Genomic DNA, 17261 nt, shown 5'->3' with positions numbered 1-17261 from the left:
TCCTTTCAATTGTTTCATTCCCAGGACAGCAGACTGGCTATCATTGCCACAAACCAGAATTACAGACAAAACTTCACAGCTGCAGATAGCAACCGTACCATTCAACTGAGCAGCATAAGGAGAATGATTAACATAATCGTGAGTATCATTACACAAACCAGATTGTTTATGCGGTTCTCCTGTGGATTTATGGGTCTGACTAATAAAACACACAGAGTTGATTTTCCCAAACAGAAATGCATGAATATATGAACCCACCGCAGGGCTTTATCAAATATGGCAACCATTGTAAGCAAGACTTTTGGTCACCTGCCAATGTCGTGTGTTGATTTTTCTAATGTTATCTTATTCTGCTGTTTTGTTCTTCATTTCAGACGAATGAAACAAAGGATGTGGTATGTAGCTTTCATCAGGTGCTTTTAAACATTGCTTGAGTTTGTACTGTACATTGGTGATATTAATCGTATCTTATCATTCTTTCCTTCAGTGCTGCTCCTTTGACTGCCACGTAAGTAACATTAGCTGTGTTCCTCCCAAACAAAATAAATCTGACGATCTGTATAGATTGAACTCTTTCATGTTTCTAACTATTATATGTCTGTACAGGCTCCTGGAGGCTCTGTAGGACCACCCGGTGAGACAGGATATAGAGTGAGTAGTAAATAAATAAGCAAATGTATTAGTAAAGACATTGCGAGCAGTTATGTTTAATTCACTCTCGATATGCACCGTGGCATTAACTTTTCCTTTTCCTGCAGGGAGAGCCTGGAAGACATGGCATGCCGGGAGAGAAAGGAGATGTTGGCTCTGCGGTAAGCATTTGCTATCTGCTATTGATACAGTATGTGGAGGAAGTGATAAAAAATGACAGAAACCCGAATGCACAGATATTAAGTGGACTACAGAGGAACTCCTCTGGCACTTCCTGTGTAGTATTTCATTGATCCAGAAAACATAAAGGATAAATCCATGCATGCCATTGATGTTCACACTGCAAAAAATGATTTTCAAGAAAACAATTTCTTACTATTTTTGTCTTGTTTTCAGTAAAAATATCTAAATATTCGGTAACGCTTTAGATTACAGCCCGGAAAGTACTGCTTAAGTACAACGAATTTACAGCGTATGTTTCTGTAATTATAGTATACTTAAGAAGTAAGTACGTGTAATTATAAGGGAACAATTTATAATATTTGGGTATAAAGGGGTAACAACCAGGAAAAATACAAATAATATAGGCAGTAAAGTACTGTGTAAGTACAGTGAATTTACAGCGTATGTTTCTGTAATTATAGTATACTTATGAAGTATGTATGTGTCATTATAAGGGAACAATTTATAATATTTGGGGAACAAAGGGGTAACAACCAGGAAAAATACAAAAAATATATGTAGTAAGTATTTTATAACTAAGGGCTAACTATTTTAATATTAAAATTATTAATATAGTAAGTAATTCATAACTTCGGACTTATGATTCAAATATTAGGCCTACGTGATATGGCGTAGACTTCATGCAAAACAATCTTATGTTTGAGAGTAATTTAGCGAGAACACACACATTCACTGAATTGGCTCGATCACACTCCTCTCCACATATAGCTGGTGCGTGGTGATCGCACTGGCGTCATACCATGTCTGCTTTCACATGGATTCTGCAAACTTTGGGCCTTCATTCAATCATAGTCATACACCACATATAGTTTTGGAATAATATAGGTAGGCTATTAAAAAATATTTAGGCATAGGCTACAGTTAATGTGTTTATGCTATTTATTAGTACGATACAATTTATTTAGAATTTTCAATAAAGGTTACTTACCTTAAGAAAGAAAAAGAGTACAGGAATTTGTTGGGTCATCAAGCAAAATTAAAAATAGTCAAGGCAACTATGGTGAAAACAAAGCAAGCAAAACTAGAACTATTTTCTGTAGTTACTGTGTAAATATACCATTGTTTTGTGTTGTTACAGTCTAAGTCAAATTTTTTTACCCCCTTGTTTCACGTAGTTACAGAGTAAGTATAGCATCTGCAGGCTGTAAATTAAAGTGGCACTTGTTACCCCCTTGCTTCACGTAGTTACAGAGTAAATACAACATCTGCGGGCTGTAAATTAAAGTGGCATTTGTTACCCCCTTGTTTCAAGTAGTTACAGAGTAAATACAACATCTGCGGGCTGTAAGTTAAAGTGGCACTTGTTACCCCCTTGTTTCACGTAGTTAAAGAGTAAATACAACATCTGCGGGCTGTAAATTAAAGTGGTACTTGTTACCTCTTTGTTCCCAAAATATTATAAATTGTTTCCTTAAAATTACACGTATGTACTTTATAAGTACACTATAATTACAGAAATGTATGCTGTAAATTTGCTGTACTTTTGGTTGTTACCCCTTTATTCCCCAAATATTATAAATTGTTCCCTTATAATAACACGTACGTACTTCATAAGTAAACTATAATTACAGAAACATACACTGTAAATTCGCTGTACTTACGCAGTACTTTCCGGGCTGTAATCTAAAGCGTTACCAAATATTCTTAAATTAAGATGCGTTTTTTGCTGAGCAAAACGACCCAAGAAAATAACTCTAGTTTTTAGACCAAAAATATCAAATTTAAGTGATTTTGTGCATAAAACAAACAAAAATCTGCCAATAGGGTAAGCAAAAAATCACTAAATTCAAGAAACATTTGCTTATCCCATTGGCAGATTTTTTGTTTGTTTTATGCACAAAATCACTTATGATATTTTTGACTTATTTTCTTGGGTCGTTTTGCTCATCAAGAAAAAGCATCTTAATTTAAGAATTTTTTGATATTTTTACTGAAAACAAGATAAAAAACTTTTTTGCAGCCTAGTCAAGAATTACTGCAGATTTTAACAAACTCCTAAAATTAAGTATTTAACTTAATTGCATTATTTATTTATTTTCACCTGGCATATAATACAATAGCATATAAAATCCTATAGACTCAAGCCATGTCAATATCTGCAACATTATTTTGGCTTGGGTTTGGGCTCCTTTGACCTATCAACTAGCAAGAATTCCCTAGCAACATGCTAGCAAGCACATCCGGACCACCAGACGTGTCCATGACATGAATATATGCATACATTTGAACATGTTGAATACCAATGTTGGGGGTAACGCATTACAAGGTGCATTAAGTAATAAACGTGCATTACGTAATAAAAACACCTGCAAGGCCTGAAAGAGATCAAGCGTCAGCCAGAAATTAACGCAGAAGTAACTAAAAAGTAACAGTACTTTTTAAGCATTACTTTCCATGAACAAGTAGCACAATTAGTTACTTTTTTGTTAGTAACTTAATATTGTAATGCATTACTTTTAAAATTAACTTTCCCCAACACTGCTGAATACTACACTAGTCAACATTTCAAGAGGATCAAAACCTTCCTTAAAAGTCGTCTAAAATTTTAAACAATACATGTTCTTGTCTTAAGACAATTTTTTTTTGATCCAGTTGAAATGTTGACTAGTATATTTTTCACAAGGGTATGAAATCATTATGTCCGGTAAATGTCCCATGTGGCACAGGATCTCTTTTTCGATAACCAAATCAAAGCAAAACCCTGAAGTGACCTACAGATGCTCACAGGCTCAGTGACTGATGAAACTGTACTTTTGTTTCGTTAAAAGACCTCCTTTCTGCCAAAAAATATACAGTATTACCCAAATACACAAACAGTATTATTACATTTGGGGTTTTATTAAACTAATAAGGACAGATTTTTGGCCCACATGCACGGACACACATGGTAATATATCTAGCTAAACTATTAAATAGTTTATGGTTAGTGAGCCAACTTTTCATTATTTTACAATAGACGTTGATTGTGTAGACAAAACAATAATTAAAGCACAAGACTGTTATGTAAAGACAAAGGAGCTATATTATCAGTAGACTTCAAAGCCTTATAGGGAAAAAAAAATGTTTTATTACTTCTAACTTCCTCTGTTTTTCTTGACTTCGGGCCTGTTATATGTTGTAAATAAGACTTGATTGGTTTCAGAAATAGATATTTATAAAAACTGAACTGTATTTTGCACAAAAATGCAAAATCAGATCTAGATTTCAAAGTGCAAAATCAGATCTAGATAAAAAAAACATAGAAATATTTTTCTTGTAAATCAGTATTAATCTCAAAGACCTTAAAGGTACAGAGCAGTGTTTTTATGGCCACACAGAGCCACTCTTATTTTTTAAATAGTCTACTTACAGTACAGTTTTCTCATAGTCTTTAAACCATGCATAAGAGAAAGTATTTTAATATCCTGAAAATCGCCTACTTCACCCTTAACCTCCCTCTTTCCTTGTTTATCTTCTATTTATTATAATGTAAATAGGCCTGTTAATCAAGTCACAAGATGTTTTGGTAAAACACGAAGAGGGTCAAAAAGACATATTGTTAACATACAGCGTTAGTTATTTATTAAAAACCAATTTGCTGTGTTATCCTCTAACTCGTTTCCTCTGTCTCTCCTATTAGGGACATCCTGGTGATACAGGTCCAGTCGGTTACCAAGGAATGAAGGTTAGTATACCATTTCTTACAAATATTTACATTTGTGTACATTAGAGTTGATTTGTGTGCTCTTGCTGGGGAATAATCTGTGATATTTTCCTTTTCTTCCAGGGTGACCAAGGAATAAAAGGTGCAAAGGTAAACAGAGGCTCATCTTTATTGCGGAAGAAGTCCCCTTTCATGTCATGTGCCTATATTTAGAAAATGTAAAGGGTCACTAAAGCACTATTTTTTATTTACAGGGAGACAGAGGTCATGCAGGATACAAGGTAAGCTGAGCATTTATTATTATTATTTTTATTCATTTTAATAATTTTCTTTTTAAATCATTTTTTTCCAGTAAAGTGTTTATGATGGTCAAATATCTTTCAATCGTAATTTCAGGGAGAGAAAGGAAAGCATGGCCTTGATGGAATCGATGGGCGGAAGGTGAGTGTTGTGGTCTTTTTGCCTTGAAACAGAAACACCAAATATTTTAAAGTGTTTTAAGTAAATGGGGACTGCTATCCAAAATGACAAAAAGTTTAAACATATATGACTTCAATTTAAACACAACAGATTGACAAATTTGACCCCGTCTGTGAAAACCCAAAAGTCATGTTTTATGATTAACTGTTTTCTATAAAATTTTCCTACATAATGTAAAACAAATTCAGTGAAAATGTAACCTTAATATCTTTAATTTTCTATTAAATGTTTGAAATGAGTGTGAAATCAAGGATTTAAATCAAACTTTGATGCTGGATTTCACAGACAGGGATACAGTATCGTGGCCAAAAGTGATGTCTGGGGAGGAAAATGTATACAATATTTTAAATGTATGGTGCAAACTGGACAAAAAAACATGGGAAACGCTTATTAGAGAAAATATGGGTTTTATTCTTATATATAAAAAAATGCATAGAAACACAAAAAGCTCACATGTACTGAAGCATACATTGACTACAGTTTTATATCTTTATAAACTTTGCAAATATGTGCAATTTTTAGCCAAGACTTTTCTCAAAGCTGAGCTTTGGTTCATACTCCAAACACACTAATGTAACATACATGCAACATTAAATTTTAATGCATCTTTAACTAAATGTTAATATAAAAAGCTAAGATGTCAATTGTTCAAAAGTTGGACATCACTTTTTTGCCATTATATATCTCATGGACCTAGAATATGTAAAAGAAAGTTTTAAAAATATAAATTATTAATAAAATAAAATAAAATAAAATAAAATAAAATAAAATAAAATAAAATAATTATAAGGGTAAATGACAAAAATTTGTATAGGATGAACAATTTTTTTACACTGTAACGACACTGCAAAAAAGATTTGTTGGTTCAACTTAAAAAATGTAAGTGTTCATGCTGCCTTAAAATTAATTCAACTTGAGAGAAATATTAGTTAATATCAACATTTTAAAGTTAACTTTTTTTAAGTTGAATTAACTCAAACATTTTAATGCACCATGAACATTTAGTTTTTTAAGTTGGACCAGCAAATCTTTTTTTACAATCTTATCTAAACAGAGCTTTGCCATTTTAAAATGTTTCTCTCATATTTCTGTATTGCTTTCCCTGGCAAGATTTCATGTTAACAGTATGTACACTAAATGTTTTGCTTTTACGATCAATGCATGCCCCTCTATCTAGTCTGTCTTTGACTTGTCTCCATGCTTTCTATCTTTTAAGTGTTTCTCCATTTAGAAAATTGTGTTGGCTTTGTGTCTGTGACCCTTGACCTCACCTTGTCCTTAACCCTGGGTCATTTTACTCTATTCAGCATGTTCACCACCGAATTCCCAACATGTTTCCTTTAATCCCTTGTCTGCACTCCCCCATCTTCTCAGGATAAATCTGAACATGCATTTAAACTTTATCCTGTTGTTATTTACTACATTAATCTTTTGCAGCTGTTCTCTTTTTCTACAAGTCTTTAATTACTTTGCCTGACACTATGATTCTTACGGTCTCATAGCATGATGTCATTCCGAAGTTAATTGCATGCAATTTGGGGGTTGACCCCGCACCATGCTGTACCTCCATGCTGCCAATTACCCCTACCATGTACTGTAAAGAGTGTTTATATTTCATGTGTTTGTATTATATTTCATAGGGTGAACCCGGATTCTCTGGTCTTCCAGGCTGCAAAGGGTCACCGGGGCCAGATGTGAGTATGTTACCTCCCTAGGTGTTTACAAGAGTTTCATATATGTTTATAGACACCCATGACTACATATCAGCAAAGCGCACAGATGTGCGGCCGTGCGCGTGTTTGTGAGGCTACGTCACTCTGATCCAGATGCATTTAAGATCCACATCTTTAAATACTGCAAGCTGATTGGATCATGTTATCTATACAGTACAGTCAATTGCAAATGTTCCCTCCCCTTCGAACAATGCTGATAGGCTGTTTGGTGTGTCAGGCAGTTTTATAAGCAGCTGTTTCCACTCAGTCTGCATCTGGACAGGATGATGGTTATTTGCCTCATGAACAGTCAAACATTTAGCAAATCTAACATCCAAGCTGCTCTCAGAAATCCTTCTGTGTTTGTACTTTGTTTACAAGATGTAATAAAGAATATACTGAAAAAAAGGTGTGATGTATGGTTGTATATATTCATTTAATTATAAATACGCCTTTTTGCACAATACAGGGCTTGCAAGGAGAACCTGGCCCTAAAGGGGATCCCGGTCGATATGGGAGGAAGGGAGAGAAAGTAAGAGTCAAATTTGATAACCAAATGCTATCTGTTTTAATACAGTGACACCAAAATGTACAGAAGTTGGACACTTGCTACACTTGAATACAGAAAATGCATTAAGTTACACAATGCAAAGTCTTTATTGTAAGAAAAATTGGCATAAGCACTCTACCATCATTTCGTTGCAACAGCCATTCTTTTAAAATATTGTATTCAATACTATGCCATTCATTCATTTTTAGTTGTACATCAGCGCACAAGTGCCCAAATGGAGAGTTGGGTTCCAAAACGCCATAAATTTATCATAAAATCTGATTTTTTTTCAAAATCTATTGAATCAGTTTATAAATGTGCATTCATCTTTGTTATATTCATTTAGTTGACTAGTGGTATACACTGATAAAAAAAATAAACATTAATGGCATTAATCAAAACACTTATTTTGTCAAATTATGTCAATTTTGCTATCATCGTTGGGACGATCACACTGCAAAAAATTTTCAAGAAAAAAAATTCTTAGTATTTTTGCCTTGTTTTCAGTAAAATATCTAAAATTTAAACAAGCAAAAAAATCTGCCAATTGGGTAAGCAAAAAATCTTGAAATTTTTTCTTAAACAAGAAAAATTCAAGAAAAAATTCTTACCCCACTGGCAGATTTTTTTTTTCTTGTTTTATGCACAAAATCACTTAAATTTTATATTTTTGGTCTAAAAACTATACTTATTTTCTTGAGTCACAAAAAAACCACCACAGGTTTATCAATGCCATAAAAAGTATTATTTTTTTGTTAGTTTGTTTGTTGATCACGAAGTACAAAGTAGATGAGGAAATGGATTCTGTGTGGATTCAACACACCGCCATTGTTGTTTACAATGCATGATGGTGCGCTGTGATTGGTTAAGCGGATTTATTGCATTCTGCAGAGAAGGAAGGCTGCCGTTTATCGTGTTTTGGAAAAAAGGGTAACAGAATAACATGGCAGATATCTGATTTGCGTAAAATTAAGAATTCACTTTTTAATACTGACCTGATAAAATACTGATTTTGTCAGTAACTATTTTTTTTAAATGGCGTTTATTGCGTTTTGGAACCAAACTCTTCAAATATTTTAGCATCAATTACCTATCATGCCACCAATATCTGCCCCACCCATGGCCACAACAATAAAACATGCAAATTTGAATATATAGAAACCTATCTGCCTGTTGTTTACAGGGTGACCCTGGCAAAGAGGGCGAACCAGGAAGACCCGGAAACTACGGACCTTCAGGACCAAAGGTACAGAGGAACATTATCATCCTTTTGTCTCATGATTTGGCTGGTAACATTGCCATATTTAAACTCAATATTGCGCAAGATCCTTGTAAATTTTATGCTTTTGGCTTTCACCATTGGCAGAATTTTTCCACTGCAGTTTTATTGCTCCAGAAAATTCAATTCCAGTGCAAGTGTGGCAGAAAATGTACAGGATTTAGTTATTTATAAATCACGCTTGATATATTCCGATCTGGCTCATTTCTTGATCGGACCATTTATTTTACACTGGTTGTTCAAGGAAGCAAACATTCACCTTTTTAGATACATGTAATACTTGTTTGTTATTTTAGTCTGTTTATTTTAAAGAAAAAAATTACTTTCCACACCCAAAATACTCATCCAACAACTGTCACAAGGGATGCACTGTATGCACAATAAACGCATTTGCCAAGCACGTAAATGTCAATGCAGTATAACTTTATAGTTTTCTATGGAATCTCGCCTACCCATAATCCCACTGTGTTTGTTTATTTAGGGTGACAGGGGTTCTCGTGGTCCCAATGGTGATAAAGGCGAGAGAGGAGATGATGTAAGCATTTCTCACAGACCTCGGTACTGTACTAAATTGTTTGACTTCATGTTATCTAACAGTTCATTGCTCTTTTTTTTCACTTTAGGGACCACCAGGACCAGACGGGCCTAGAGGAGAGAGAGTAATTGAACATTTTGATTTGCATCTATCTTACTGTAACCAGATGTTGTACTGAGTCATGTTTCTAATCTGAGCTGTTGCCTTTCATATGTGTTTATTTTATGTACTGTATTTATGTGTGGGCCTTTAAATGAAAGGGTCAGAAAATTGAACGTGAGGTTTTTTATTCATGTAGGGCTTAGGTGGGGAGAAAGGTGAACAAGGTTCCCGTGGTAACAGAGGGCCTAGAGGCGAGCCTGTGAGTATATTTTGTTATCTGATGCAATGCTAAAACCCGAATTTAACACGAATGGAACGAAGTCAAAGTGAAAGGGATGTTTGCAATCAGATTTTCTTTTCCAATGTCTAATATTTCCAAGGAAAACCTAGGGATGGACATGATTTTCTCTGAGAATTGATTAAATTGTGAAATGTTTCTTTCTCAAAACATCGCCAGCTTGCATTGTTTGAAAATTTCAACAATTGTGATGTCAGCCATGCTGTGTCTTTTTTTTATCCAAAGTGACGAATTTGATACACGATTACAAACCTTTTTTTAATAACCTGCATGAATCACACAGAACAAGCTCAATAACATTGATCATTATTTTGTTGATTTATATTTAATCCACTGCTGATTGAGATAACGCGAGGGTCTAGTTAATTTAATACACGTTTTTGCAAGATAAACACATCTTACATCAATTATTATGTGTATTATGAGTGTTCTGTAAATTGCATTGACAACTTGAAGCGTTGGTTTATATTTACTCAAGAAGATGAATAATATATTGACAGAATGATGCTTTTATTTAATTGCTGTAGGGCGAGCCAGGACCCCGAGGTGAGCAAGGGCGCGAGGGATCGGCAGGACCAAACGGAGACCCGGTGAGTGTTCATTTCTGGTTCACAACAGATTTTCAGTTTGTATTGAGGGGCAACCTTCTGATCTTTGATAAAGCCAATATAGAAGTGATTTAAACTGCAATTCATTGACTGGCCACTAGAGGCAGGCTCCAAAAGGGAGACCTCCTTAGACCCCCATGTTAAAATACCCAACTTTACAGCAGAAAATAATGTTTTTGGTCTATATAGCAAATTTTGCCCTGTATGACAACTGTGAGAGCTGTGAATTTTTTTGTAACTCATCCGTTTAAATTATATTAAGCCTTAAAGTTCTGCATAATTAAGGGTGTGGCCACTTGAGTGATGGGTGAACGAACTGCCACTGCTGTCACTACCATCAAGCTAGGTGGGTGTGGTTCCAGCAACCAGCCACCTTAGCATCACCCAAGTCCCGCCTCTTTACCCATTATCAGTTATCCGCGAGTGTTGTGTGGTGATGCGCGGCCAAGATTGAGATGTCAGGCTCCGCCTATTGGCTTCAAAAAAGCTCTTCACAAACATATGGATGACATCATGGACACTACATCCTTATTTTTTACCAACATGATCTCACGGAAAGTTGTGTTATAGTCACGCAAAATTTGATTAATTTATTCATGTCCATGGCACGAAATTCAGCTTTTTCGTGCCTTGAGCAAGAATGTCTTTTTTGTGACACTCACATGAATTTCTATAAATAGTTTTTTGTGTCCGTGGCACGACTTTCTTTTTTGTGTAATTTTATGTATAGTTTTTTTCTTTTTTTTCTATTTTTAAATCATTGTCGCTTGGGGTTGGCGTTAGATTTGGGGTTTGGGTTAGGATGTACTTTTATGTTTTGGTTTCTATGTGTTTTTCTTCCGCTTTTAAAAATTATTCGCCTGGAGTTGGGGTTAGAGTTGGGGTTTGGGTTATGATGTCTAAAAATGTAACAGAAAGTGATTATAAAAGCGACAAGATGAAAGAAAATAGTGACAATAGAAAGAAAATAGAAAAAAACTTTGAGAAAACAATACATAAAATGAAACAAAGAAAGAAAGTCGTGCCAGGAACACGAGAAACTATTTATAGAAATTTGTGCGAGTGACACAACAAAGGCATTCGTGCTCAAGGCCCGAAAAAAGCTGAATTTTGTGCCACACAAATAAATTACTCAAATTTTGCATGACTATAACACGACTTTCCATGAGGTCGAGTCTGTTTTTTACGGTCTATGGTTTGTACAGTTTTAAAGTTTATCTATCAAATCCGTATTACATTATTATTAAAATACATTAAAGCAACACTATGTAGTTTCCATGTAAAAATGACTTACAGCTCCCCCATGTGGTTGAAAAGCGCAACAGTGCCTGGGATCAGACACTCTTCTGCAGGCAAGGGAGGGGCGGGGCTGTGTTTCCTACCCTCCACCGCCACTTTCAGAGTGTGCTTGTAGCAGCTAGGAGGCTGCTCAGGTTGCAGCAACAGTACAATTTGTCCAGTTAAAAGTTGTTCTATCACTGAAATAATTTTAGAGACATTATTTAAAGGTAAAAAAACCTACATAGTGTTGCTTTAAAAGACACTTTATATTTTTCCGTATAGAAATCAGACATTTGGGTGAGACATATTAAAGGGATAGTCTACCCAAAAATTTACTTGGGTTCATATTTTTGGGAAGATATTTTGAGGAATGTTTGTAACCAAACCGATCAGAAGCCCCTTTGACATCCATAGTAGGAAAAAAGTACTATGGATGTCAATGGGGCTTCTTATTGGTTTGGTTACAAGCATTCCTCAAAATATCTTCCTTTGTGTTCATCAAAGCAAAGACATTTATACAGGTTTGTAACAACATGAGAGTAAATAATGACATGATTTTCATTTTTGGGTAAACTATCCCTTTAATCAGTTGCATTTGACATTTAAAGGAAGAACCTTCTTATTCTAGGGAACATCTGATTGGACGAAAATCTGTCTAGTGCAGGATGATTCATCAAAATTTTGCTCCGTTTTCCTTAAAGAGAGAGACTGTATCTATTTAAATCTGAATACTTTGTAACAATGTGGAAGTAAACTAGCAAATAGATGTTCTCAAAGTTGGCCTATATATTTTCATTTTAATGGGATCCAGACAGAATTACAGTATATGCTGCAGATTTGTGCATTATGTAAACCATAGGATCCCAATACAGAGTTTGAACATGGATGAAAGCTTATGACCTCAGAACACAGGCATGTTGTAAGAGCCCCTAAATTCTCTCAAGCTATTGGACCTCTGAGCTATGATATAAGATAACATAAGAAATACATCAAGTGGTGTGGCCTTTTGTGGTGGTTCAGCAGTGGGAGGAGAGCAGATGGAAAGATCTATACGTTCCTGAGGTCAGATGGACTCCAGATGGACATTGTTAGTCACGGGCTGGGCGAGCTCAAACCTGAACAGCAGATGCAGTTCAACAGATGTATTTTAATACGTAAAAACAAATGTTCTCTGACAAAAATAGCTTGCGCTTTATGTAGTAAACGATGATGTCATTTGAGCATAGCTGTAGGGTTGAATAGGTGTCTTCTAGGCATTAACACATTGTAGATAGTTTTTTGAAGGAATCTAATGATTGTTTTGGAAGTTTTGTAGTAGCGAAGAGTTGACTTTAGAATAGAAATGGGATACATCTAAGGGGCTGTTTACACTTGGTATTAAGATGTGTTTTCATCAATCTGATCACAAGTGGATGAGAGAGACACATTACGTTTACACCTGGTATTTAAATCCGTCTCTTTTGTCCACTTTCGACCGCATCTGTGCTGAATACTGTGAGGGGATGGTCTGTGAGACGGTGGGCGAGTCTCTCTGCTGTCATTCAAACCCGAGCGGGAGTAATTATGAGTTTATGTGGATGCAAACTAATATAATGTCGGAGTCCGCTGCTTGTTTAGCAAGTATACATGCTGCACATAGTTTTGTACGTGTGTATGTTAGAGCTTTCTCTGAATTTTCAGCGCAATTGATAAAATAGGATCGCGCAACTTTCACACGCTTTCAAAACGAAACTACGGAAGAACACCCGCAGTAGTTTTATCAATGAAAGGCTAAAAATAGCGGTGTTCACCGTATGTTCACGCCAGAAGTAAAAAAAGACGTAAAATTTGTGTTTAATACCTCAGATTAGATAAATGGGCGGAGAGAAGGCGGTCGCGTGTGGCTGTTCGAACGCATTCAACCACATTGCGTTCCGCAGCTCCAAAGCGATTCGATCGAAAGTGGTTTCGACTACCTCTGGATGTGGTTGAAAGTGGTAGAAAGTGGACACGTTCAAAACGTTTTGAACACCGTTTACACCTGGCATTAACGTCGTCCACTTGTGATCCGATCGATGAAAACGCATGTTAATGCCAAGTGTAAACAGCCTCTAAAGGTTTGGATCCATAATGCCAAAAATGGTTCTTCATTGTTTTTGTTTTTTTAAACTTTATGATGCCAAGACCCCCAAATACTGTATCATGAACCTTTTGTAAGGGATTTGACCTTTTGTTCTTCAGGCATCAGTCAGTATTTAGTGTGACCTCTGTTAGCACTAAACACATCTTGAGCTGTTGTGAGGAGACTGAATTCCTGTAGTCATTCTATTAGAATTAGAAATTAGGATTTAATTTTATTTAGGTTTATCCTAAAATTTGACACCAGTTTGATAACTCCAGTATAGATTACTTGACAGTATAGATTTGACACCAGTATATTTCCCAGCCATATCTGCCTAGAAAATCGCAACTTCTAATTTTCCGTCGGTCTTAGTACACGATGTAACTACAGAAGAGTCAAGTTTTAAATAGGAATAATATAGAAACTCTTTGGTTATTTTTTTGTGCGATGCTAATGGTCTAATCAGATTAATTGGATTGTGCTAAGCTATGCTAAAAGTGCTAGCGCCAGACCCGGAGATCAGCTGAATGGATTCCAAAACGATAAAATATAATGTTAAACTCAAGGGGATCTGGAAAATGAGCATATTTTCAAAAAAAAAAAAAAAAGAATTTGGAATGTCCCTTTAAACATCTAGTAAAAAACACTGTATACTGGAAGTCACATTTTTGTATAATCAAATTAGGAAAAACTAGAATAAACTTCTGAGGAATTCAGATAAGAGGTTTGTTTAGTTTTTGAGATAAGGTTATACGGCAGTGAATGTTTTAATTAAAGCTGCTCGGATTTAGAAGTGGTGACTCTGAATCCTTATGTGCTGCTGTTGAGCAGATTTTAATGCATGGCTGTTGTTTGAGCAAGGCCACGGCACACGGGAAGGACGTCGAGAGTGATTACGCTTGACCTGACTCCAGACTTGACTCAAAATTTCCGATGTGAAACAAGCTAACGTGCCAAGATTTCAACGACTTATTCTACAACATCACCAGGTGCACCACAGAACTCGGTTCTGGCAGCACTTAATCTCCCTCCACAATTCTTGTTAACTTTCAGGATGACTGCAAATTTTTTTTGCTGTTTGGGACTCTAAATTTCCGGTGGCGCTTTCGTGACTTGCATTGGGTGCACGTGTGCAGAACAGTTCCTCGCTTTTATAGTCCTGATGTTTTTCAAAAAACAGAAAATTGGCCAGCTGCTCTGAGCCTCACATTCTCACAAAAACTCAATTGGAGTGTGCAACGTCAAGGTTATGGGTTCAATTCACAGGGAACGTATAAACTGATAAAACGCATACTATGTGCCATGAGTTGCTTCGGATTAAAGCATCTGCCAAATGTGGTTTATTAGAAATGACATGTTTCCACAGATGTTTATAGGGTTTTTGCTTCAGCTGTGCATTTGATATGATGATATGCATTATGATTCACATAATAACTTGTAGGTTTTTGTTCGAAGGAACTTTCATAACAGCTTCGAGAAAGAAGGTTCCCTTTTATTGGTTTATATCTTGGCAAAGATATTTTCCAGTCGAGTTAAGCGGGTGGGAGGAAAAGAACCAAGTGTACAATTCGGTGGAAATCTGGACGAGTTTTTGAGCTCATGAGCTAAAGCACTGCTCTCCAAAACTTGTTATTTTACTGATTTAATTCACCCATGTGTCATGTTGCTCTCTGGGAAATATTATGCTGCATATGAAAATAAATAATAACTACATTAAAAGGTGTTTTTTACTGAATCATTTACCACAAGTACTGTATAGTTTTAACTCATGACTCAGACTTATAAACATATATAACTTTTAATTCCAATATGGTGTAATCTAGGCATGAATGCCCCTTTGTGTTGAATCGCCACTCATCATAGTTCATCCAAAAAACGAAAATCATTTACACAACCTTATGTTATTACTGTATGTAACAGACTTGTGGATCACTAAAGGAGATGTTAAACATTTCTATAACTAACTGTTTGCTTTCCAATCTCTCTGGTAGGGTGTGCCAGGAAGGCAGGGGGCACCAGGTTATCGAGGTGATGAGGGTCCTACCGGGCCAGAGGTGAGTCCAGCATCCCCAAAACTGATTTTTCAATCATTCACAGAAATGAGACATGTGGGCTCTCATGGCATTAGCAGTGACCAATAAGCTTCTATCTAAACATTATACTCAGCAAATGCAAATTTACAATTGCCGAATTTGCAAATTTCCCCTGTAAAATAATGTGAATGTGCCTTAAAGGAGCATGAATGTAATTTTACACACTTGCTTATATAAGCATGTGGTTCAATGAATATGCAACCTCCATTCAATTACATCAGTTCAGACTTCCTGATGGTCAACTCTTTTATGCCTTTGGTAAACTGCAGTTTAAAAGGGAAAATACTCAGCAACCATTTCTACTGATGCATTTGTACATGGATTTGTACTTTGTAAAGCATAAACACCATATAGACATATAAACAACATCAAAATATTGGTTTTCACCAACAAAGTGGAGGCATAATTTAATTTAATATTTCAGCAAGCAGCATGTGACATGATATTAACCCTCAAACGCTCCTCGTTTTCTGTTTACACTACTGGCCCTTGGGGTCTATATGACCCCAAATTGAAAGCATAATTCCAAGAAAATATACATTTTCCCTAATACAAATAATATATATTTTTTGTTGTTTACTTGTCACTTATACAATGAAGCTGTGTTTAGAGAGATTTCAAGTACTTTTGTATCCATTTACCCCAGCAATCCTCAACTACACTGTTAGCTTGCATGTGAAATTTAGATCTTTTTAATAAAAAAAATCACTTAAATTATTATCTAAATTGAATTTAGATAAAGAGATAAACCTAAAGGAATTACCGTTTAAGAAAGAAACAGCTTTGACCAGCAGAGGGCCATAGAAAGCCATATATTTTACTGGATATGGCCAACTGCTCACATCACTACTTTAGTGATACATTTTGTGAATTTACGTATATATAAACATTAGAAAGGACATTAAAAATAAAAAAAAATTCAAATAGTATTATTTTATGTAATTTTTTATGCATTTTGAAAGCTTTTACAAAATGGATTTATTGATTTTTTTTGACAAATGGAAAAAATATTTTTTTTTGCCTTTCCCACTCTTTTTTAATTTGACAGATTAATAAAAAAATGTAAACAACTTTAGAACAACCGAATCAAGCCAAGTTCTCACAAAGTTTTAGATCTATGAGATGAAGGGAATTTTTTTTTAACTAATAAAACATTGTTTGGGGTAATATAGACCCCAAGGACCGTTTGAGGGTTAAAGAGAAATGCAATAACCAAACTTTCTTTTCCATCTTAAATGTCTGTGTGCTAGGGAGCTAAAGGGCCCAGAGGAATTAAAGGGGCCCCCGGTGACAGAGGTCTGATGGGAGAGAGGGTGAGTTAGTCATGGTCATCTTCATAGTTGATTTTAAACTTAATAGATTCAGTTGACCTACAGTACTATAATGTAAGGATGTTTTCCCTTTTTAGGGAACAGATGGACCACAAGGAAACGGTACTGAGGGCTGTCATGGTTTCCAGGTTGAGTAGCTTTCAATCAAATTTAACAAAAATAAAAACTACAGTCATATTGGTGTGTAATTGTTATATACATGTGCGTTTTGCATAATTGTAGGGTTATCCTGGGCCAAGGGGAGATCCAGGAGCACCTGTAAGTATCCTAAACCTTAAAAGTCATTTTTCTGGTAGTAGTGCAGAGAAACCTGTGCACTACTTTGGTTTTGTCAAGTATGAAATGTTCCTGTAT

At 35.5% G+C, this 17261-nt stretch overlaps 1 protein-coding gene across 1 annotated transcript in view; it reads left to right on the top strand.

Moving 5' to 3' along the window:
• col6a1 (collagen, type VI, alpha 1) overlaps positions 1-17261 on the top strand; it is a 43247-nt gene that overhangs the window by 3761 nt on the left and 22225 nt on the right. Inside the window, exons 5-24 of the mRNA XM_065241008.2 lie at positions 25-138; positions 375-395; positions 488-508; positions 607-651; positions 759-812; positions 4514-4558; positions 4661-4687; positions 4792-4818; positions 4934-4978; positions 6658-6711; positions 7199-7261; positions 8463-8525; positions 9040-9093; positions 9182-9217; positions 9392-9454; positions 10021-10083; positions 15475-15537; positions 16827-16889; positions 16985-17035; positions 17130-17165. Coding sequence (XP_065097080.1) covers positions 25-138; positions 375-395; positions 488-508; positions 607-651; positions 759-812; positions 4514-4558; positions 4661-4687; positions 4792-4818; positions 4934-4978; positions 6658-6711; positions 7199-7261; positions 8463-8525; positions 9040-9093; positions 9182-9217; positions 9392-9454; positions 10021-10083; positions 15475-15537; positions 16827-16889; positions 16985-17035; positions 17130-17165 — 1008 coding nt within the window. The remainder of the gene's footprint in view (positions 1-24; positions 139-374; positions 396-487; positions 509-606; positions 652-758; positions 813-4513; positions 4559-4660; positions 4688-4791; positions 4819-4933; positions 4979-6657; positions 6712-7198; positions 7262-8462; positions 8526-9039; positions 9094-9181; positions 9218-9391; positions 9455-10020; positions 10084-15474; positions 15538-16826; positions 16890-16984; positions 17036-17129; positions 17166-17261) is intronic.

This window comes from Paramisgurnus dabryanus, chromosome 14, assembly GCF_030506205.2.
Source record: "Paramisgurnus dabryanus chromosome 14, PD_genome_1.1, whole genome shotgun sequence".
Lineage (NCBI taxonomy): Eukaryota > Metazoa > Chordata > Actinopteri > Cypriniformes > Cobitidae > Paramisgurnus > Paramisgurnus dabryanus.
Note: the sequence above shows the minus strand (reverse complement) of the source record. Positions and strands in the feature narration are given on the sequence as shown.